A 23291-nucleotide genomic window follows, 5' to 3' on the forward strand; every position below is an offset into this window, starting at 1 on the left:
GCAGTCTCTCTAAGTTCTTGCCCCCCTTGCAGGCACAACCAGGCTTGTCTTGCAGAGGAGGAAGGCTGCTTGCATGGGCTGAAAAGGAGTATCAACCCACAAGAGCTCTCCCAGAAGCTCAGTCTAGCCCTGCGGCTAAAAAGGCTAACACCAACCTAGGTTAATCAAAATTTGTTTTGCTCATCAGACAAATGCAGCAGTGGTCTCCCAGCTTTCATCCTAAAGATGTCCTTAGACCTCACAGCTTTTACTGGAAGAACTGGAAATTACACACTGCTCATCAACAACTCTGGTGGTAAGGGAAATATGTACACTGACTCAGCTCCATTCTGAATTTAAGCATTCTCCCATACAAAACAGGTTTACTGAGAAAGAAAAAAAAAATAAGAAGCCATAAACATAGACCTTGCTGCAGACTAGACAGCAACACAGGAGTGCCGAGCTCCCAATTCTCATCCCAGAATGCAAATTAGATGCTAAACAGAAAAGAGGGTTTTATGTTTCCCAGTGCACGATCTGGAAAGATTTAGTTGTAGACTGGGGCAGGATGGTTTCTCCCCTCAACAAAGCAAAGAGGGAGGCCGTCAGTCAGTAGGGCAGAGCTCACGAAACTGAGCAAGTGTTAATGAAACTAAATCCGGGAAGGAAGTTTTGCCCTACAGAGTGCAACAGAGAACACGGAAAGGAAGACATACCTAGCAGTGATTCAATAACAAAGTAGTTAATGCTGCTGCTAAATAAAGACATTTACTTTCCCAATAAATAAATTTACTACCTACAGCTGCACTTCTGCTTACAGAGAATATAGCTCTTCTGTGTTTTTCCCTAAGAAATTGCAACATTCAACCTAACAAAAAAGTTGATTCTGACACCGCCAATGTTGGGGGAGAGGGAAATATATAAAAATTGTTTTTTTCCTCCAAAAAGCTTTCCTGTTTCACATCGTGATTTGTTACTGAAATTTCTCAAAGCATTACATCTATGCCTGAAACCCTGTATTATTTAACTTTGCAGATACAATTCCACTACTGAGGACGTGGCGTGTTACTTGCAAAGTCTTAATCTCTATTCTTTCTTTTCCCATGAGAACATGATTTGCTCTTACAGTTACACGAATGTGCTCCCAGTTGGTTGCACGTCCAACTCTCCTGTCAGTATGCCCTGCAGACAGAGTGGCATGTGTCTCTAACCACGTCTTAGCACTGGTTTTGTTTTTAACTGGAGCACTGATGATTGCACTCAGTGCAACCCACACCCAGAACTCATTTGTTTGTTTTCAAATGCAAGTTTTCTTCTTGTAAAAGCATCTGGACTTTCTCACTGCTCTAGAACTTTCCCTGTAGCTTTACAATCTTAAATAATGAAAGACCCTCAGCTACACATTGGGACTACAAACACTGGTATTTGAGTTTTTTGGCTTTTAGAAGGACTGGAGTCTATAGACTAAAGGATTTTTAAGGGGGTCTCATAGCACATTAATACTTGTGCATCTTTGCATGTGTGCAGAAGCTATAAAAAAGAAGTTATGTCTGTTCCTCTGGGTTCATTTGCTGTGGAGGGAGCCATCTGGTAACAAGAGAATCCAGGGGACAGATATATCTGTCTTGGATACAATCTATTTTGTAGGTTTCTGAGATGCCAGCAGGTACCTGTAACAAAACAAACCACCTTTGTCTTAGCTGTTCCAGAACACTACCCCTGGGGTTTGGTAAGATGACAACAACTTTCTCAAATTGTTCCAGGGTGAATTTCCTATAGATCATCTGTCCACTGCCCCACAAGCCGCCATGCAGGCACACTCCTGTGCTTTGCACTTTCTAGCTCTTTTAAAAGCAGCAGCCTTGGCTTACAGAGAATATACTAGCAGGACTCCTGGGTCCCACCTTCTAGCCAAAGGTTATTTTCTGTTCAGTGGAAGTTTATGACTGATCCAAAGGACAGACAGCTAAAAATGCCTCTTAGGACCTAACCACTATGCTGTGCTCTGCTCTGAAAGACTCTGTGAATTGATTCACTTGCCATCAAACTGCTGGCCTCAAAAATTAATCGGTACCATAAGCAGACAACAACAACAATAAATTCTTTAATTTTTTTAAAAAAGAGAGAATTAAAATTAAGACAGTAGTTTTTAGGAAAGACTACTTAGTAAAACCTATTTAATAGTCCTGGCTTTTTAATAAGTTCATTCTTACGAAATACATTCCACTACGAAGAGAAAAATACTACAAAGTCATAAACATAACAAACAGGAAAAGAAACAGAGACAGAGTTTCACAAATAGCAACAAATCAGCTTTTCCTCATCCTAAGCAGAGGAAAGCTGCGGGTCACCCCTCCAAAGACAGAGCTTCTCATAGCAAGCCCGATACGCAAGAGCTGAAAAGTGGGACACACTGGAACATTGGTCTGGTTCTTGTACAAGCAGAGAATCACTTCCAGTCCACGTTTCGAAATCAGCAGTTGTATGAAGATCTTGACAAAGCGAAAAGGCTCCTCAGGAGAGGAAATAGTATAATGCCCATTTTCTTCGTTCATGGAAAAGCTCATCATTGAGCAAAAAGATGCCACTGAAAGGCAAGGAATCCAACAGCAAACAACAGCTTCAGTGTTCAGTCAAGAATGAACTGCTCGATTATTGTCAGCGCTGTCCTCCACAAGAAACAGTGGTGTTATTAACAAGCAGCAAAATCCAAACTGGTGACAGTTTTACAATGCAAATTCCAAACATTTCCCATTGATGAAATAACAGTATGAAAATTCTTTAGTGAATTATGTTGATACACAGGAGACCACAAAATTATCTGGAAGCAGCAGCTAACGGTAACAGAACTTTTCAGCCATATTGACTCAGAGGTAGGAGGAACGCCCCAGAACTGGCTTTGTACTTTTTTCCTATTCTATAGACAACAGTCATCTTTATTTTATAGATTCATGTGCACAAGTTCATATGTAACTCACAAAGCAATTTCAGAAGACTGTATGGAACATTCAAAAATAGACAAATATATAAATCAAACATTCAATGTCAGGAATCACCAAAATGTAAGAGATATGCCTCAAGCAGTCTTAATTCAGCATTCGTGTTCCATATTTTGATAATTATATGATTGCCCTCTGGCCTCATGCCATGCAGAGGAAAAAATGAAGGCTGGGCAATGAGATATGGCAGCAATTGTTCTGGTTTTTTTCTAAAACTGGGAAGGGTTTTATTAAATTGGACGATTTACAGGAAGGAAAAAAGGGATCTAGGTCCTGTGATTAAAGCAGTCAAATGCTGTTCCTGAGAAATTCTGTTTTATCTGTGTCTCTGTCTCTGCATGTGAGATGTTCAATATGCCGTTGGCAGCCTAATTTTTCAGAAGTGATCACCAATTATGTCTTTTTCACTGTCTTAGCAGATATATTTAGCAGTCTGCGCTGTCAGCGGACTTAACAGGATCTGAACATAGAGAGTACTCTATAATGCCATGAACTCTTATTGAACAGATCTTGAATGCATCTTACATCGAAAACTATTGGATTTTTTTTTACCCTAAATCAGCGAGTAAACTGATTGCTTCTTCACACAGACTTCTATAGATTACTGTGAAGACAGATTTAAATTTATGAACCCTTAAATATCCATATGCAGAGGACCAAAGAAAAGCTCAGAAAAATTAATACCACCATCTTCCAGCAGAGTAGGAAGAGGTAAACTAAATGCAAATAGTCACTGAACAAAAGGTAATAGTAAGCTATTCATTAACACTGCGCGTTAAGTGAACACTTAACCTGTGAAATAAATACTCAAATATTTAAATACTTCATGATAAGAGGTAAGTATAAGTACATATTTGCACAGTTTATTTAAATTCTACCTTTAACCTTTTGAACATATGCCTTTGAACCTTAACAACTTGTTTTAACTTGGGAAACCACAACTGCGAAACCTCTCCCCCTCTTTTTTTTTTTCTTTTTTCCTTTTTTAAAGGGGAAAAAGAAGAAGAAGAAAGAATAACATATTGACTTCACCAAGATATTTCTTTAAAAGTCCACAGAGAAACAGTTTCTCATATTTCTGATATATGTTGGGAATATGCATTCGGAGAGATGCTATTTTGAATTTGATTCTGACAACCTGGTAAAACTGACAAAGAATACAAAAGGATTTTTGAGAGGCCAGGACTGCAAAGATACCTGTGGCATAAGAACAACAGTCTTTCTTTTTTGAAAAGAAAAAAAAAAAAAAAAGGTGGGGGGGTGTCAAAAAAAAAAAACCACTGTGTAGCAACTTTTCTCTGAAGATATCTGAAGAAATACAAGTGGCGCCAAAACCATAGCAGGAAATAGAAGAGACTGTGTCAAAGTAGTCACAGTAAAACAATGAATTTATATTGTCTCAGAGAAATGTCAGGAAACATAGTAAGGTGAATATAATTATATCAGAAATCCTATTTAAAGGGAAACATGATGGAGTAAAACGGAAATGCACAAGTACTTAGGTACAAAATTAGAAAGGCTAAGGGAAAAAAAAAAACAAAACATTTTATTTGGCAAGGGGCAAAGAAAACCCTAAAGAAAAAGGGTTCTTAATATGTACTTCAGAAAACAGAGAGAAAGGAAGCTATAAAAACATTATTTAGCTGGAAAGAGACTTAAATCAACAATTTATTGTAAGACAATGGCAGATTTTAATAATCTTCACAAAGGAAAAAATCTGTTAATTATAGCAAGTCATCTAACAAAGTAGGAAAAAAAAAAAGTATGTTAAGGAGAGTAAGGATTTCTTAAGAACAATTAGATGTATTCTTACATTACGCAACTGAAGAATTAATTGCATTCAAGTCAGAAGGGGCTTCGCTTTAGAGTAGTTTAGGAACTCGGCAAAGCAAACTAAAGGAAAAGGCAGCAAAGTCCCAGAGGATGGTAGCAGAGCAAACACAGCAGCAATTTAGAAGCGAGAAGAAGAGGAGAAAACAGGAACTGAGAAAGTTACAGACCAGATGTAGCAGCTCTGGTACTCTGAAGTCCTGGAACGCACTATAGAAAGTTAAAAGTTACTTTGAATTTGTTAAGAACATCATCTAGTTTTCTTTTTGATATCAGCACGGTAGCCAGTCTCCTCAATGAAGTTTTCAATGCTGATCCACACAACAGTCTCAAAAACCAAGGTAGTGACCTGGTTTTAACAAATACACCACAGGAAGAATGAGAAAACAACATCCTGGTTGCAAAACTACCCTGAAAAATACCTATTCAGCTAAGAGGACATTTCAAGCATCACACAGAAAAGAAACCTATATCCAAATTGGATCCTGCGTGATCCAATTTTAAGAGTGACCTGCCAATAGTAGGTACATATCTGTGTAGTGATACATCTGTGGAGTGACATAAATTCAAGAGAAAATTTTAGTGCTTTCAGAGAGCAGGACTGAAAATCATTTTGACATAAAAGAGAGATGGTCTAAACTCAGTGTAATTCAATTGAATAAGGAAAAATACAGATGTAAAACACCACTTTGAAAGGGCAACAGTGAAAATACTACTCTGAAGGAAAAGTGATCAGTTTTACTCCATGACTACTGTAGAAAAGTTCCTCAAAAGTTCCCAGATTAATTTGCAGTAAAGTAGACTTCGGACGGATATTAGGTGGCAAAATAGAAGAATAAGCATTGGACTAAACCTAGAGAAATCCCTGTCCCTGAAACTTTTTTAAAAAATAGGTTAAACCAGCACTTATCGGGGATCATCTAGGAATACCTGACCGTGACGCAAGTCACACCTCTGGCATGGCTGCAGGCAAACACGGCCAACTCACTCGCTCCTGGCATGAAAGTAAGCTGAGACACTACTAGACAGGACTGGAGACATTGATGGACATGGCTCTTAACTGCGAGAGAAGCTGACAAAAGTTACAGATGGCACCGTGAGGGGCGACTGGACTTCCAGTGTGGTTAAGGGAGAGTTATGTGAGAAACAGCTGAACTTCAGAAGCAGCTGAAGGGCAGGATGGAGGACCTCCAGGGAGTGGAAGCATGTAGAGCCAGCCCATCAGGGTGACCGCACTGGTAGTGCCACGTACTGCTGAGATTACTCAGGGAACAGTACAAGCTCTATCAAATTTGGTTATGATTTAGCAAGACTGGTATCGAGAGGGAAAAATAATTACGGGCAGGCTGCTCATTTGGGAGAAGACTAGATGGAAGAAGGGAGGTATGGAGGTGGTAAAAAGCAAGGTGAAAAGGAGGAAAAGGGATAACAACTACAGGCGACCAGTGCCTACCAGGTAGCCCTGGCACTGCTCATCACTGCAGCTAAAATGCGGGCAGCCAGCAAAGCCTGTTGTTCTGAGCCCATCGTAAAAATCAAAACCTGCTTCTGCTGTCAGGAGAACTGGGGCTGGGAGGGACGTTCAGTGATCTCCCTGGCAAGTAGGAGAATGGCTAGGTAGCCGGACAGAGTATCTTAGCATTGCCATGTTGGTGTTTGTTCATCCCCAACCTTCTCCTATTAGCCTTGTGAAGTTCCCTGTCATCCTTGCACTTCCGTGACACTTCTGTAATGTCAGAGGAGCAGAATGTAAGTCCTACGACTCCATCCACGCTTAACACATGAAAATCACTTCCAGAATATCTTCAGGGACAAAGTGGCCTATTTCTTATCTGCCCTGGAGAAAGTCACCAAGCTACCGTGCTGTGGAAAAACATAATTTGTTTTTGTACTGGCTGCTCCATAATAATTTCAGTGAAATGTTCAGATTGACACCGAATTCCCTTTTCACAAGCAACTAAATCCTTTGACAGTTGGGATATAATTTCAGCAGCCTTCAAAGGAGATGGGAGAAATGGTAAGACCATGGAAATGCAAGACTCCAACATTTGAATGAAATTATTAAATATCCACCAAATAAATATTCACCAGACAAATGATAACCAAACATGTAAACTTATGGTAAACACTAACAGGAAGTTTTATGAACTCTGGATTCACCACAAACAATACTTTCAGAAAACCATGAGAAGTGTAGGTGATGAGTATTTAATTTCAGTTTAGAATGTATTTTAAGCGCATTTTTACTATACGGTTGCAAAAAAAATAACTCTTTACACAAATATCTAAAAATTAAAATGTACAGCAATATCTGAAATGCCCTTAGTTTTATAATAAGTCATTGATTTCTTTAATTTTACTTTATATGACAAATATCTGTAATTCTGCACTGAAACTGAAGTGAGCAGTCAGAAACCTCCTGGTCATCTTCAAAATGGTAAGGGGAAAAAATGCTCAATAAGAGCATTCTTAACAAAGACGACTGAATGCTTTTGAAAAAATCCTGCTATATACTTTACATCTTAATGGAAAATCTTTGGATCCCTGACCTGATTCCAAACATCTGTGAGTGCAACATGCCTGAATTTTCTCCATGGGAGTATCCCTCGAGCTCATGCCACTGTTAAAATATCTATTGAGAAGTTAAAAAAAAAAGTCAGAGCAGCCGCCTCTGAAAGTGATCTTTACCAGTCACTGTACAATCATTTTCTCAGAGACTTAGGGCCCCCGCTTTATTAACTCACTCTAGAAATGATACATAACATTTGCTAGACTACAGCTGAAAAGGCCATGCATCTGGTAACTCAGAGAATATATTCTTTCTGTTTGGAATTAAATATTTGCCCCACAATATTTTATACTCCCCAGTTTTTCATCAAACTGTCACTGTTCTAACAGATACTGCATTTCATACTTTTCTTATCAGGAAACTGACGTTAATTAGCTTTTAGTGTGATAATACTTTCTGTGTAAGCATGGGCAGCATACCAAAAAAATAAGTAATAATGTTTCTTGGCATTCAGTCTGAAAAACAAGAATGTTTCACTATACAGACAGACAGCACAGGATTCTGTGCAGCCTATTGCGTTGGTAACCTATGACTGCTAAATATCTATTGACACAGTCACTGAAACATGCCACATAATTCTGAAGTCCTGAAGCTGACATCTCTCAAATATCTGATATCAAAATAGCGTGGAAAATAATTTGACAGGCTATAAAGTATTTTCCATTGTAAAACTTACCAAAGACTTTCACTAATTTGGTATACGCAACTTCACTAAAATTAAATACAGCTATGGATGGCAGACAAGAAAGAGTAAAGATTATATTTCAGAATTACAGGAAACAAAAGAAGCATTCAAACATACTTGAGCAAATCCCTACAACTTGGTAAAACAGCTCAAGATACTGAAAAATCAGCTCTACTATGTAAAGACAGTATTCTTCAAGAACGTGCAAGGAACCACGTAGACCCAAATTCTGACCCAAATGGTGTTCCAGGTCAGAATGACATACTAGGACATAACAAAGCGCACTCAAGGAACCATGACTATTAACGGGCTCAGGACTGCCAGAGAGAGAAATGCTAAAAAAAAAAAAAAATTGCTCACAAATTCTTTTCTCACTTATCTACATACTCCTACACTGCAGGCACAGCTTTTGGCAGAAAGAAGCACAGAACACAGATTTGTCTCAGTTTCCTCTCGGCGATGCCAAGTGGTCACCGACTTCTAGGACAATAAAGATACAATCGCATGGCAAATACTGAAGAACATAATTGCTATTTAGGCAGATCTAAGTATTTCCTAGATGGAGAGTCTGACCACACTCAGAAGAAAATTGGGTACACATGATCCGCTCTATGAATCCCCACTCTGAAATGAAATCTGGGCATGCAACTGCAGAGGAGAACCATGGTACCATCTAGAAAGAAACCCTCATCTTCTGGACAACTTAGAAAGTCAAGATAGGAAGGTGTACTGGAGAGCTCTCAGCCCACAGTCTATGTGCAACCAGCTTCACCCGTATTACCCTAAAACCCAAAGCAATCATAGGCATGCAAATGAAGAACACTCGCTTCTACACAACTGAGTAACTAAACGTTTGCAAGCGCAACCATCCACCAGAAAGCTCACCTACAAAGAAAAGGTTTCTAAGTCTGCTACTGCATCCAGCCAACAGATTGCATCCCAAATCCACGTAACTGTTGAAGCTGGAGCTAGAGATCCTGGATCCAAATTTGGCCAACTTCCCAGCCTCAGGTGTCCTGCTGCAGCATTAAGTCTTTCATCTTGCTTTTTACTGTAAATGGTAAAGAACCTTATGATGGCTTTCTCCATTCACCCCAGCCATAATCTATCACGGCACTACCATTTTAAACCAACTCACAGTTATCTGTCCTTACATGAGAGCTTTCTCCTTTAATGAGGACTAGCTGCTGTCTGTAACTCTAGACTACAGAATCGAGGCTGCACAATGAGAGCTTTCACTGTTAAGTTATTGATATCAACATCTTGGTTGTTAATAAAGCAGTAAGCAACTGTAACTGACTTTCATCTTATTCTTTGCTCTATATACAGCATTTTAATTTTTTTATTGCAACTCACCAAAATTTCTCTTTGTTCTTCCAGATTTTTTAAAAAGTTTGAAAACTCATGAAGTGATGCATCTGTAATAAAATAAAATAAAAAAAAAGAGAATATAAGTTTAATCATGTTGCAGGATGGCATGGCAAAATATAGCCACTTGTAGTCACTTCTCACCTACCTATGTATCTTTCATCATCTGTCTCTGCATCACCAATGAATTCAAATTTAAAGTCTCTCAGAGAATGGGCAAATTTTCTCTGGGCTGCTGAAAGGTCTGCAAGGAAAAAAAAAAAAGCACAGATTGGAGGTTAGGGAATCATCTTAAGAAGGCTGGAAGATCCTCCTATCCCTAGAATAATCAACTTTACAAGAAACTTTTAACACAGGTCTGCCTAAGGACACTACAAGACATCTAATATTGTCTAACTCTCTTCTGATATCTGGCAATTTGTCGCGCAGATTTCTCTATACAAGGCTATATAGCAGAAAGCAAGCGTGATCATGTGTACAGTATTAGGCCTATTCTTATACTTCACTATACCATAATTTAGGGCACAGGCCATATAAATAGATCCATGATTACAGAAATTTAAGGTACAACACTCAGAGTAAGTTGTGCCAGTTGTCTTACTCTGCTAAGCTAAATCCACTAGTATATTTGTCAGTACAAACATGCATCTTAGGATTTTCTATATACTTTACATAGACAGCTCTGCTGGTGAAACATTTATACATAAAGGAAATTTGAAAAAATTGTTGCACTGGAACTAAAAATTCCATGTATTCTATGCCAAAAATGAGTTAAATGCATAGCATTAAAATTAATTTTGTACAACAACTGTTGTGTAATATTCCTAAAACATTTTCTTAAACCCAATTTTTACCTATCAGTGTTTGACAATTTGGAATCAGAAGGCTGCACTGTTACATCCCTGAGGAAGTAATCAGACTCTATATTCAGCCACAATACCGTCATTATAAACCCTTATTATGATTTATAAAGCTGCAAATAAGCAGTGTACACATACTTTTCTGTTGTGCTGACATGTGCCATTTAGGAATACCACAAGTTCTGGAAGGATGGAATCGCTCAATGGAAAAAAACGATGCATGTCCTGGTACACTCCTACCCAGTAGTAAAGGTTTTACTCACATTTTTGTTGTCAGCCAAGGTTAAGGACAATTTAAAATATTTAGTTAATCTATAATCTTTTTCTTATCACATGCAGTTCTGAAGGGCTAAGAACAACTCTTTTAACGGACCAGCTAAGCATTTTGTTCTTTAATATTAACTGGAACTAAAAGACTACAAACTTGGGCTTTTTTTGTTGCTCTTGGTTCTTTTATTATTTTTTTTTTAAAAACAACTTTGATAGGTCCTGCATCCAACACAGTGTACATTTTATCATGTGTCAAAGTCAAGTACATACAATGCTGCACTGAAAGTTCAGTTCAACCACTTAAAAGGATAAGTCACAAATGCTCTACAAACAGCAAGACACAACCTAAACTGAGAAAAATGCTTTCTGTTCCTGCCATTCCACATTCCTTTCTTTTCACCCATTTCTCATTAGTCCTTTCCTCACCTATTGTGCAACAGCACCGTTCCCCTGTGATGCTATGCTGCCAGATACTCGCCTCCCTTTTGCAACTGCTTCTAAAGCCTGTAGTACGTGTACCCTTCAACACATGAAGCAGCAGGATGCTGGCACAGGGCTGAAGGAAGAAGGATAAGAAGGTTGAAGGAAAAAAGCAACATAGTTCCCACGCGAAAGGAAACATGAGTATTTTAACTCAAATGCCTTCTGGGCTAAAAGGCTGTTCATAAAGCAGACAGCAAAAGAAACTATTTCTGCCGGCTGTGAAAGAACATCTAATGTTATGCTTATTTGTGAGCCAGGTCACAACACAAGGCTGAAAAGAGTTTATTTATGGGAGAACGGGTCCAGCAACACACAGTCTCCCAAACTTATTAAATTTTCTTGAATCCAGTAATCCCCTACCAAAGCCCTGTCATATGAGAGCCGGCCCCATGCTAGAGGAAGAATTGTTTATTACATTTTCTCACACTTGTAGAGGTGAAGTATTCAAATAAGGTTGACAAGGTACCTGTGAAGAGAAGGCACGCAGCACCACATGCACACACCACCCGCTTTCCCCTTCACAGACTGAAAGGGTACTAAAATACTGAAGTGGGCTATGGGCTTTGATGAGCCTAGAAGCGGTGCAAGACCACCTCCTGCACAGCTGCATATCCCACCTCTCCACCAAAAGCCACCTCTGTGGGGACAGTGACAGCAGACAGAACCTCTGCCCCCACCCTGATTCCTTCAGTGCAAAGTCCAACACCTTCGGTCAAGTTGAGAAGGGCCTGAATCAACACACTGAGCTTTTCACAGGATCAGAAAGCCACGTTCATCTATTTCTCTTTTCTGAATCTGCTAAAGGATTGGAAATCATTGACCAAAGGGCTGAGTATGTGTTTGGAAGCAGTAATCTTTTAACACACCAAAGCTAGACTTGCAGAGTTCCTGTATTAAAGCCAGGAAGACACATTAAAGTTTTGCAATGTCTTCCCACAAATCATCTCTGAAATGTTTAAGAACTGTTCCAGAAAGTTTTGGAAAGCATCAGGAAATGGGGGCAGGTTGGGGGTTTGGGACACAGAAGAATGACCTGATGGGTCAAGAAAAGCCACAGATACCTGGCTATTGAAATAAAAGACAATGAAATAGGAAGAGATTTTCTGATGGATTTTAAGAACTTGGCACTTTCAACAAAGGCGAGAAGTCACTGGAGCAAAATAAAAACCAATCACATGTTGCAAGATGTAAGTGGGAGGAAACAAACCTCCTGACTGGGGGAAGAAAACTCCAGTCATTTGGTTCAACAGACTGCTGCAGTGATCAGTGTCCTAACTGTTGACAAAATAAAGAGATTTTTAATCCTGCTTAGTCAGCAGATGTTAACTACAAGATTCATGCTCCAATGTTTATGTATCATCCATCGGTCTTGTTTTATTTTGGCTAAATTTACCTCTAAGGTCACATTCTGTTTTCATTCCCTACACCAAAACAGTACTGGTCTAATGTAAAACTAGCATCTTGCCGAGCAGAATCGCTGGTACCCAGCTATTCACGGGAATGGAAGAGCCTTTGGTCTGCATTTCGCTAAACTAAAAGAAACAAAACTCAGTATCAAGTAGAGATGGAGTAAAACTTTCTCAAAAGGTCAAAGCAAGAATACTGACCTCATTCTGCTACAGCACAGGAAAAGTTACAAGGATGGTGGCTAGACTCAAAAAGATAACATAGCCCTGTGTTGGATTTCTTGCTGTTTGACACACCATGGCCAGAGGGAGACACCTGAGACCATCTGCAGCCAAACGTTCCACTGTGGGGCAAACAGCATGTAACTGCTCCAGCCTTTACCCTGATAAATTCTGCATATCCTACAGTACGTACACAGATGTTCACATAATTACAAGAATTTATAAAATGCTATATAAACAAACTAGACGCTGATATAGTGAGTACTATACTCTTACTATTGTGTTATGATTTAAATGCTGAGCATTGTTGCCTAAGTTAGAAATTTCATAAATGTAACTTGGCGCTCTTCCATCCTGTGTCAAAAGACCTTTACTACCGCAAATTTTTTTGGCTGGCACTGACAGATACATCCCAGTATTGTTCCTCATGAGCATTAGAACTTGCGAGATGAGTGTGTGCCATAAAACAGACCACAAACATATATGGATTCCAGCTACATACATTAGAATAAGACAGTACATGAGTATGGTATGTATTGAACAGCACGGGCAGTTACGCTGATTATCCAAATAATGCTGTAGCCTAGTGAAAAAACACAGTGAAAATTTAGGGGGACAGAAAGTAATTATTTTATTCCCTTTAATCTCCACATTCTACACAGTAACACCACATAGAAAGATATAGGAAGTAGTAATAGGGTTGCTGTTTGTTGAAAGTTGCTGCTATCATTTAAAAGGGAGGAACAGGGCATTCAAGATCAAAGAGTGTTTAAATATCAAGCAAACACTAACACTTTTCCTGAATAAAATGTATCTTGGCAAACCCATAAGGCAGAGTCATTTCAAAGTCTCACTTTCTTAAAACACTAAAAGAAATTAAGCATCTGCTAAATGTTTTGACCAAAAGACTGAAGGGAAAAAGACACACATTTCCAAAGAGAGAAGGGGGGACATAAGGACACCAGGGCTTTTAATTTTCTCTCTTTGTTTTACTCATATCAGTAAAACGTATTTTTTTCATGTTTGAATTTAACTACTTAAACACACACCAGAGGAAACAAGAACAGCCGCCAGCTTCTCCACTTTGTCCTGAAACGCTATGGTGTAACAAGCACTCCCGTCCTGCCCCAGACATGCTGCCGGTGCCCCATGCAAATACCTCTACATTTTTCCATTTGGATTTGGAGGAAAATATTTTTGTTCCTTATCTGAGTTAGCCAAGCCAACACGACACCATTAGTTGCTAGGTGGTGGCCAGCCCTCACTTACAGCACCGGACTCCAATCGCTCCTTTTACCCTAAGATCAACACTGACTTCAGTGCTGGCCACCTAAACTAAAACTCTTGCACGAAGCAAGACAACATTGCTTCCTAGGGCTATCCCAGATCTCTTTTGCATGGCAAGAGCATTATCTGCTTGCAACAGCCCTTTGTATTAAGAGTTAATATTTTTCTACAGCAAAATGCATATTTCTACATCAAGCTTCACTTTTACTGCATCACGATGACTCTTTAAGAGGAACTGGAATTACATCGCCATTCCTTATCCCTAACTGCAAATCTCATTAACACTAACAGATGCTCCAGGAACGACAGATTTCCAGAGGCTTTATTTAAGATAGGTTAAAATTGCTCTGGTCTTGTTCAACAACACTCTCTTCAAAAAGCTAAGCGCTTAACAAATACTTAAACACCACGCTCGTCTTCAAGCTACGTTAGTACCTTAAGGACTAATATTAGACTTCCCGATCTATTTTCTTCGCAGTAGGCCAAGATCAGGCAAGCTACACACCATCATGAAACAGGCAAGGACAAGCTGAGAGAGAGTTGGCCTCTCCCCTCTTCTTCCCAGGCATCAATCTCACTTGCAAGCACTAACGAAGTAACTTCAGAAGAACACAGTACTTAAAACAGTTTGTCCAAAAACTGCAATCTGGACTTGTGTGACGTTTTGTACAAAATATGCACCATCTCAACGTTTACAGAAGCAATTCCTTGTTTTTCTTGTGTCCCCTTTAGCAAGGCGAACAATGAATCTAACATAATCCATGACACTGAGAACATGAACAGGATTTAGTTATTACCTTCGTAAGGTGGATGAACAGGATTTACTTATTAACTTAGCAGATGCAAGCCATGTGGCAGATTCTTAAGAGCAGTAGCGTATTGTAATTCCCTAAAAACCAAATAAACTTTTTACTACTCATTTTTATCTAAAAAGTATATTTTCAGATCATTATCAAAACAGAAAAAAAAAGACAACAAAGCTAAAATAAAGTTATTCATTTCCCTCCAAAACCAGAATGGAAATCAAGTTCAAAGACTAAAAGCTTTCTGGAGTCCCATTTTGACAATGTCATGTTACCCATGGCAACTCATGAGTTTCTGAAAGCTTAGCAAATTCACATATAAGGATTAAAAATCAACTCATTACTGACTTGTCACATACCTCTTAACTTTTTTTTTTTCTACCCCAGCATAGTACAGTGTAAGCCTATTTGGACCATTCCACACCTTTAAAACAAATAACAAAAACTGCAGCGCCTCTCCGTTTTGGTCTAATTCAACTTATGAGACAGCATTCTGCTCCTGCTGGCCCCAAAGGCACCTTCCCAGCCACCGCTCCCGAGCGTCCAGCAGTTGACAGCTTCACCCCCTCTGCATTCACGTGCTCAGGTCCGAAACAAACCTACGACAATTGTACCAAAGTTACAATGTGTTTTATTACTTTCTAAAAACCCTCAGAAATTTGCTGTCAGAGTGAAGTTACTCTAGATCAAGTTTACACACACACAAATGAGAGCTTAATTTTCTAAATATAATGAAAAAGAGGAAGAGCTAGCAAATAGCAGTCGTAATATCTTTGTTAGTGTCTTTCAAAATTTAACATGGAAGGATTTTGATTACCTTTTTTTTTTTTTTAAACAAAAAGCAGCTTTGCATTTCAGCAAGAAAAAAGGAAATTGCAGGAATAAAATGGAAAACAAACAACCCTAAAGTAATTTATATGTAAATACAAGAAATTAATAACAATTTTAGGAATCTTAATCTCTAATGGAATTTTTCTTTTTATCTCATCCCATGGGAATGGATGTCATTTTTCTGTTCAATTAAAAGTCCAAATTTTTTTCACAACTCTCCCAACTAATGACAACAGGAAGTGAACACCTAGAAGCCAAAAAAGAAAAGCATGTCTTTATTGTCCAATCTAGGAAAAAGAGAGAAAAATGAATACTGGGGAAATGAGTATCATTCTTCAGAACAGTGCCTCTGTTAGGAACTGACTGTACTTAAATGTTTCTTCCATAGTGTTTGACATTACCCATTACCAGTTTTAGCACATGCTGGGGTCATTAATTATGGCATAATCATGTTACACGTAAAAACAGGCTATTTAGCCTGAGCAAGCCACATGTAAATGGCATGGCAGAGATATACTAACCTTCTTCCCACTTGTTAAGAGATAGAACCACACAATTTTTGCAAGATTTCTACTTCATAGGTTCTTTCTGTCGTATTTTACGATTTTCCTTCTTTCAAATGCATAATCCCATCATCCAAGTGCCACTACGCTCCTCATCAATCAAAACAGGGAAGTTAAGAAAGCTTTCAGATTTTAGCAGAATAGACTCTTATTTTCATAGATAACGCAAAATGGTTTAAAGGCCATAACCTCCAACCGTTGTTTTCTCCTATAGAAAGTATGCAGCATAATAACATAAAACACACACCATTTTATCCATCTTCCCTAGTTCTCCAACTTTTACCAGTGAAAACAGACTTAACTCATTTCTCCTCTTTCTACCCTTGCAAGTACAAGGGTACAAACTCCCCATTCCCCTACATCGAGAAACAACCAATTACCACATTAATTACCATATATGAAACAGCACAAAGTAGCATCTTCTCTGGGTATGGGCAAACTGCCAAATCATGCTGGTATCGTCCCTCGGCTGCACCACACCTTCTTGCGCTCTGGTTATTTGCCTTCCGAGCTGGATCTTTGAAATCAGCAAGCCAGCGCTACTCCACCCTGCCAAGGGCATTTTGCTCTTTGCATCACAGGCGTTAGGCAAAACTGCACACTCAGGATCTCAGCCGAGATTAAGGCTCTCCCAGAGCATCTCCAACAGCTCTTACAAAAAAACGCACCCCTCTGCCAGCTCAGATGGTGACTATTTTTTCAGTTCTGCTCTTGAGGAACACATCGTAAATTACAGTTCATGAAAGAAAAAGGCAAGCTACAACCCTCCCAATAAGTTCACTGCTTTAGGGGTGGAGAAACATTCCTGCAACCACTCTGACATAAGACCTATATCCTAAAGACTCTGCTGAATGGTCAGGCAACTGTGATGGAAGTTACTGTGGAGTACTGCAAAGATAATTTGCCTTCAAAGGAATCATAACCATCTTCCTGATCCTTACAACCTCCGTGTCTCTGACAACCAAAACAGACCAAAAGAAGTAGTAAATTAGAAAGCAAGAACTAAGAAAAACAAATTCACAGTGCAGAAAATTATGAGAGCATTCCACCAAATTCACACGGTTCCCAAAGATAAAAAAACTAGTTCAGAATTTTCTGCAAAGGTTTCCCTATGCAGCGCTGCACCAAATGGTAGCAAGATGGACACCAATGTTATGTGTATATAATCTGTTCCCAAAAGAAAACTCTGCCTCAGTCCTGAAGCAACAGTTTGAATACAGAATATCAAAATGGATGTACCATCAAGCTTTCACTGGTAAAACTTTCTACAATACCTTCAGCTCTGTAACTTGCACAGAGCTGGGGACTCTCTTCCAAAAGTGACTGAATTAGAAAACGTGAGATGAAAACATTCCTTTTCAGACATCAGAATTTTACTATTATTAATGTAAACATGTATGAATTCAGAAGGTGAGATTACACTTCTGGAAGTGAATTTTCTAGCAGAAATTTAAAACTGACTTGTCTTTTATAAGACAACTCTGATCACTAAATTCAAATTCTTGTCAAACACCATAAATTTGAAGGCCCTCCTACATTTATTCATGGTTTCTTTACTCATATTTATTCTGTAGGATGACTACATTCCTGTTCCACAAACCATTTATATCCTAAATGAAGCTATTGATGTCTCAAGCAAAATTTGCAGACAAGCAAGGGTGTCCACTAGCAAGGAAATCAGAAGACCGTACTGCCTAAGGATGAAAAATTGTGCTAGATATCTGTGCTAGTTCCCTCAACTGGGAACTTCTGTAAAAGAAATAAAGTAGTTACAGGAAAAAAATGTGTTTATTGTTAAATATTATTATTATGGATACTTATCCAACATCAGCATTATGACTGTTTTAATCCAGGAGTATTGCTTTCTTCCCCAGACATTTCCCACACAATAACTATAGTGTTTACATAAACCAGAATATATTGTGTTGAAATATTATTTTGATTGCAAAAGAAAAGGTCAATTCACTGTTGGGTAGGAGCTCAATTCTTCCATTATATTCTCCAACCTCCAAAAGAGTTTATAAGACAGTGGTTGTGGGGCAACCCCACTTTATCAAATCTATACTCTGAATATGGACAATGAAGAATTAACCCCTCACAGCTCATCTTAAATGAAATATTCTCTGAATTCAGAGCACTTTACTTTTCAAAATCCAAATAACTAACAGGACATGTCTACCTAATTTCTTCAGTCATGAAAATTCACTCATGGCGGTCAGCTAAAGTTGTTACACCAACCGGCGGGAAGACCTGACCAGGGCACACAGATTTCCCACTTCCAAGAAACAGGACTGACTTCATTATTTGAAGTTTATTGTCTTAGAAAGCACACGTGCAAGTGAAACTTGACGGGTTTGAGAAAGTTGGAGGGGGAGCACAGCTCAGCCTGGGATGGGAAGGTCACAGCAAACATCCAGCTTGCAGGTTTTTCACACGCTGCATCTGCTGCCATTTAGCATGAACATCATCTTGGAGTGTTCACATCCAATAAATAGTTTCAGCAAGACCTTTTTTCCTCCACAGCAGCAAGCAAGGGAGGAAGGAAAAAAAAAAATCTCCCCAGAGTTTGTAGCTAAATTAATCCTCAACAGGATTTCATGCAATAAAGGCCTTTTTCCAGAGAGAGCTCTCTGCCTGCTTAGTTCCAGCCACCTGCAAACAATGCAAGTGTTAGTGCTTTTCACGAGAAGTCAGAAGACGACTCCATAATGGGATGTGGGCAGCCAAAGCACAAGGAGAGCTGGTAGCCACCTAGTGAATTACTAGAGCAAGTATTTTTATCATCTTTAAAAGCATATGCTGTTCAACTGATGGTTGGAAATATTTTATGAAGCTGGATATCAAGTCTGCAGAAATGTCAACATTAAACATGAAAACCTTTGGAAAAAAAAAAAACCAAAAAAACGTCATTCACAATGTTTTCTCTCTTCAAAACGGCAGATGCCTCAAAACATTGTCACTTGTATGGAATTACTGCCTGTTTGAACAATTCATATGTAGACAAAAACCCACAAGGAGATCAAACTTGCAAGATACTATGATTTCTCCACTACAAAACATGTCCAAACACGGCTCAGCACACCCGCACACATATAATTAGAGTGTTACATGAAATGGCTACCAAATACTTTGTCATCAGTAAGATCATAAAAGGTTCAGAAAATAAAGTTACATTTTTGCCAGTTCCTCCGCTCATGAGTCATGAAAATTAAGCAAAATTATTCCAGTAGGCTGAGAAAGACCTTAGATAATACAGCTTTAGTTTCCCAAGTGCAACAGGATTCAAGTAGGAGAGGACGGAGGAAAACACAATGAGGAATCAGACAAATGAGCAGCTGAGATCTATAATTCAACAAGTAATGGCCAAGTGCCCAACCTTCAGGCTATTTATTTATTTATTAATTAAAAGGTGACAGTATGAGTACATTTTGGAAAATACTTGACAAATTAGTGCATTTCTACACACACAAAAAAAATGTACCCAAATTCAAAATGCAGAGGGTAGGAATTCTAGCAAGATTTATATTAAACTCCTTTTATTGAGGTACAGACTTTTTCGTCCACCATAGGCAAGTCAGGGTGGATCTTCAGCATCAAGAAGAACGGAATGACCACAACAGACCCCGAAGAGGGAAGAGTTCAAGAACAGCTTTGCTGTAGCTAGTCACAGAAGCGAAAAGAATCCAAGTTTTGACAGAGAAAACAGCTGGCAGCAGCCTGTACTTACGTCATATAGAGTTTCCAGAAAAAGCACCAGACAGCATTGCAGTGGGTTGCTAAACTAGATGCCCAAATCATAAAAAGGTTTTGCTACACATTTTTCCAAAACTGTCAAATGAGGATTTTACACATAAAGCAGCAAAATAGTTGTGTGTCAAAAGGAAGCTTTTCTGATAGCTCTCACGTGAGCTTTTTCTGGCTAAACCATATTAAAACTGAAGCTTCTAATTAGGTTAGACCAAAACCATATACGTACACCACAGGATTCCTTTAAATAAATAGAAAAAGTAGAAAGCACTGAAATACATGAAATGTGAAAGCAAAGGATGAGCCTTCCACTCCCCTCTCACTGTTACTCTTTTGAAGTTGTTGCTAGAGGAAGCTCTGATGCTCCAGCATCATTTCACCTGCCAGCTTCTCTGATTATTGCAATTTATTTGCCTGGGCAGAGGAATAAATTATTGCTCCCACCATCAATAATCACTAACAGAGCTTGCCAGGAAATATTTATTTAAATAGTCAACTATGTAGTATGGTACATGCCGAATACTTATCTCTGGTCTGGACAGTTGTGCAATACTTTGAACTGTACGCCCAAAGAAATCCTGTAATTATTCTGTCAGTTTCAGATTAGAAACTTTACAAGAGGCCAATGAACCAATTGTAGGATATTACTATGTACGTAAGAGAGACACACAGTCAAACTTGCTAACTCTGATTAGGAAAAAAACCTTTGACCTTGAAGTAACTGGCACACAAGCATGTGAAAGCCTCACTGCTCTAGGATTTCAGTACATTTCTCCAAAATGAGTTTCCAATCTAGATACCAGTGGCAACTGTTTCCCAAATCACTAAATTATTAATGATCACTAAATGATCAAAAAAAACAAAACAAAACAGTTGAGCAAAAGCAATTTAGGATAGTCAAGAGCAACCACCATATCCTCACAAGATGCACAAGGCACGAGAGAAACATCTTGCAAGACTACACAGCTGTACCAACATAACTTATAAGCAAGAAACAAACCCATTTGTATAGTTTTCTAATACAGCTTTCATATTTTGTTCTGTTTTCAAACAAAAGGAAGGCTTCCCATATATAATACAGTAAGAATCTTTTTTAGATTATTTATGCCCTTTATGCTTTGACACACCAATTAGCTTAAATTTACTATCTCAGTTTTAGAGAAAAGTCAAGCTGATTTTATTTTCAAATGAGCGTAACACGTATAATTTGAGAGTGAAAGTACTAACCTATGTAACTTTTTTGATTTTTTCCATAACCGAACTGTTTCAGCTGCATTACTGTGCACTCTGCATTTCTGACACAGGGTGTTTTCATGAGAGAAAAGATAATGTAGTTTCTTGCATAAGTCGAGCAATACCACAAAACTATTCACAACCTCCCTTAGTAACTACTATGTATTTCCTGCACTGGAAGTGAACTGTTCTCACCACTTTGATGATATGAGGAACACTTTATAGAATAGAGTAGGAGTACAGAAGTTCAGTACTTGGTTCAGTAGTGTTTGAGTTTCACTGATGGAAGCTGAGGAAAACGGAGTGAAAGAGCGAGCCAGCATTTCCAAAGAGAAAATTAATTGGATTTGCAAAGTTTCTATTCCCATTTCTGGGGTTGAAGCATTACTAAGCTTCTGAGAATTTGTTTATAAAACAGGAAGTATTGATTTTTGCTTTGCCTCTCTTCCCTGTACCCACCAACAATACTTTATCTTCAAGTACTGTCCCTGCTTATCATCAGTCTTACTCACCCAGACACATTCAGCATACTCAGAGCATTACCTGCACGTGTCAGAGAAAGCAAGAACTGGATAAAAGGGGAGCAGAAGACTAAAGCTGACGCAAAACTGACCACAAATGTTGTCAAGTTAAAAATCTAAGCATAGGTTCCCTTCTCTAAAACAAGACAAAACAAAAAAACCCAAACATTCTACCAGCCTAATAGCTCAAATGAGGAGTTGCTGGGACAGTGACAATCTATGCTCTATGTACAATACTCACAGGAGAGCCCCATATGTCAAGGATGTTGCCTGAAAATACTACCATACAAATAAGGGATGATGAATTACACAGTCTGATGGAAATGCTTCGGCTTTCACCAATGAACATACCGTATCTGTACAACACAGGGAGTCATGCACAGCATGTACAACTACATACACAGAATTGTTCTATAGAGAAAAAACAAAATCAAATCACTTAAAATCACCTAAAAGAAAAAAGAAGGTATGTCACATCTTCTATGATGCTTATCTTACAATAGGATCAAGAAAAAGCACTACCAACAAATGTACCAGGAGAAATGCTAGTTATAAAGCAAATCAAAACCACAAGACACTTAAGAGTTATTCTCAATAGCCAGAAGGCAGACCGCAGGTTTGACAACTGTGAAAAACTCTTAAACCCAAAACAGCACTGAGAATAAGCAGGAGACCAGTCAATACAACACTTCCTAACATTGCAAACTGGGCAGTGCAGAACAAGCCCCTTTACAGGGTAGCTGGGGCTTGCCAAGTAGGTGGGCTCTGAGAAGAAATGTCACCTCCAGCTCCACTTGGTACTCAGCATAAAGCCTAGCATCTCATGCCCCACTGAAGGGAAAAGGCACTCACTGCCCTTCCATGAAACCCCCCCACACCTATGTTGTACCGTAACAGTCCCTCTAAACTGGCACAGGGAAAGAACCACCACAGCATGTCACCCACCAGGATACCCAGTTCCTGCGCCACTCAGAGACGTGACTGAATTGATGCCACAGCTGCTGAAGCAATAGAGAGCAGCAGGAAAACAGCTGCTGCCATTTATTAGAAGGAGCATAACTGCATGATTCCTAAGCCTGTCTGCAGCATTTTGTCTAAAGGGTCTGTACAAGCAGCTACTGCCAGGCCCTACCACACTCCAAGAATTTATAGCTGAAAATTATCTACTCCTCTTCTTCAAATTCCCAGTCCCACAGAGACTGGACTTGTTCTGGAGAGGTATGAAGCAACAAATCTCATCACTTGAAACTACCAAAACTCATCACTTGAAACCTTATGCTGAAATTATACATGAAGAGATTATTGCTACTCTATGCCACACAGCTAGCAATATAACATGGACCGTGGGATTGAGTGCACCCTCAGCAAATTTGCCAGTTTCACAAGATCTATTATCCAGCTGGTCTGAGAGAGCACCGGGGATAAAAGGGTGGTCTGTCTGGCTGCAGGCTGACCGCTGAACATTCATCAGCGGCATATGTTAATTATTCAACTTGAGACTGTAGGATAAACACTGCATGTCTATCGTTCTGCACTCCAGCTGTACTGGCTTTATAGCCCAAGCTTTAGCACTCTCTGGTACAAACTGTCCTGGCTGCTCACAAAACTTTAAATGTGCGTGGCTTTTAAATCAGA

The 23291-nt window shown here is 39.0% G+C and overlaps 1 protein-coding gene across 3 annotated transcripts in view; it reads right to left on the reverse strand.

The window, feature by feature from the left end:
- ARHGAP10 (Rho GTPase activating protein 10) overlaps window positions 1-23291 on the reverse strand; it is a 153501-nt gene that overhangs the window by 100107 nt on the left and 30103 nt on the right. For all 3 annotated transcript variants that reach the window (XM_074588835.1, XM_074588836.1, XM_074588837.1), the window contains exons 2-3: window positions 9579-9674; window positions 9419-9480 (exon numbers count right to left, since the gene is read on the reverse strand). In XM_074588835.1, the coding sequence (XP_074444936.1) occupies window positions 9419-9480; window positions 9579-9674 (158 nt within the window). The remainder of the gene's footprint in view (window positions 1-9418; window positions 9481-9578; window positions 9675-23291) is intronic.

This window comes from Larus michahellis, chromosome 5, assembly GCF_964199755.1.
Source record: "Larus michahellis chromosome 5, bLarMic1.1, whole genome shotgun sequence".
Lineage (NCBI taxonomy): Eukaryota > Metazoa > Chordata > Aves > Charadriiformes > Laridae > Larus > Larus michahellis.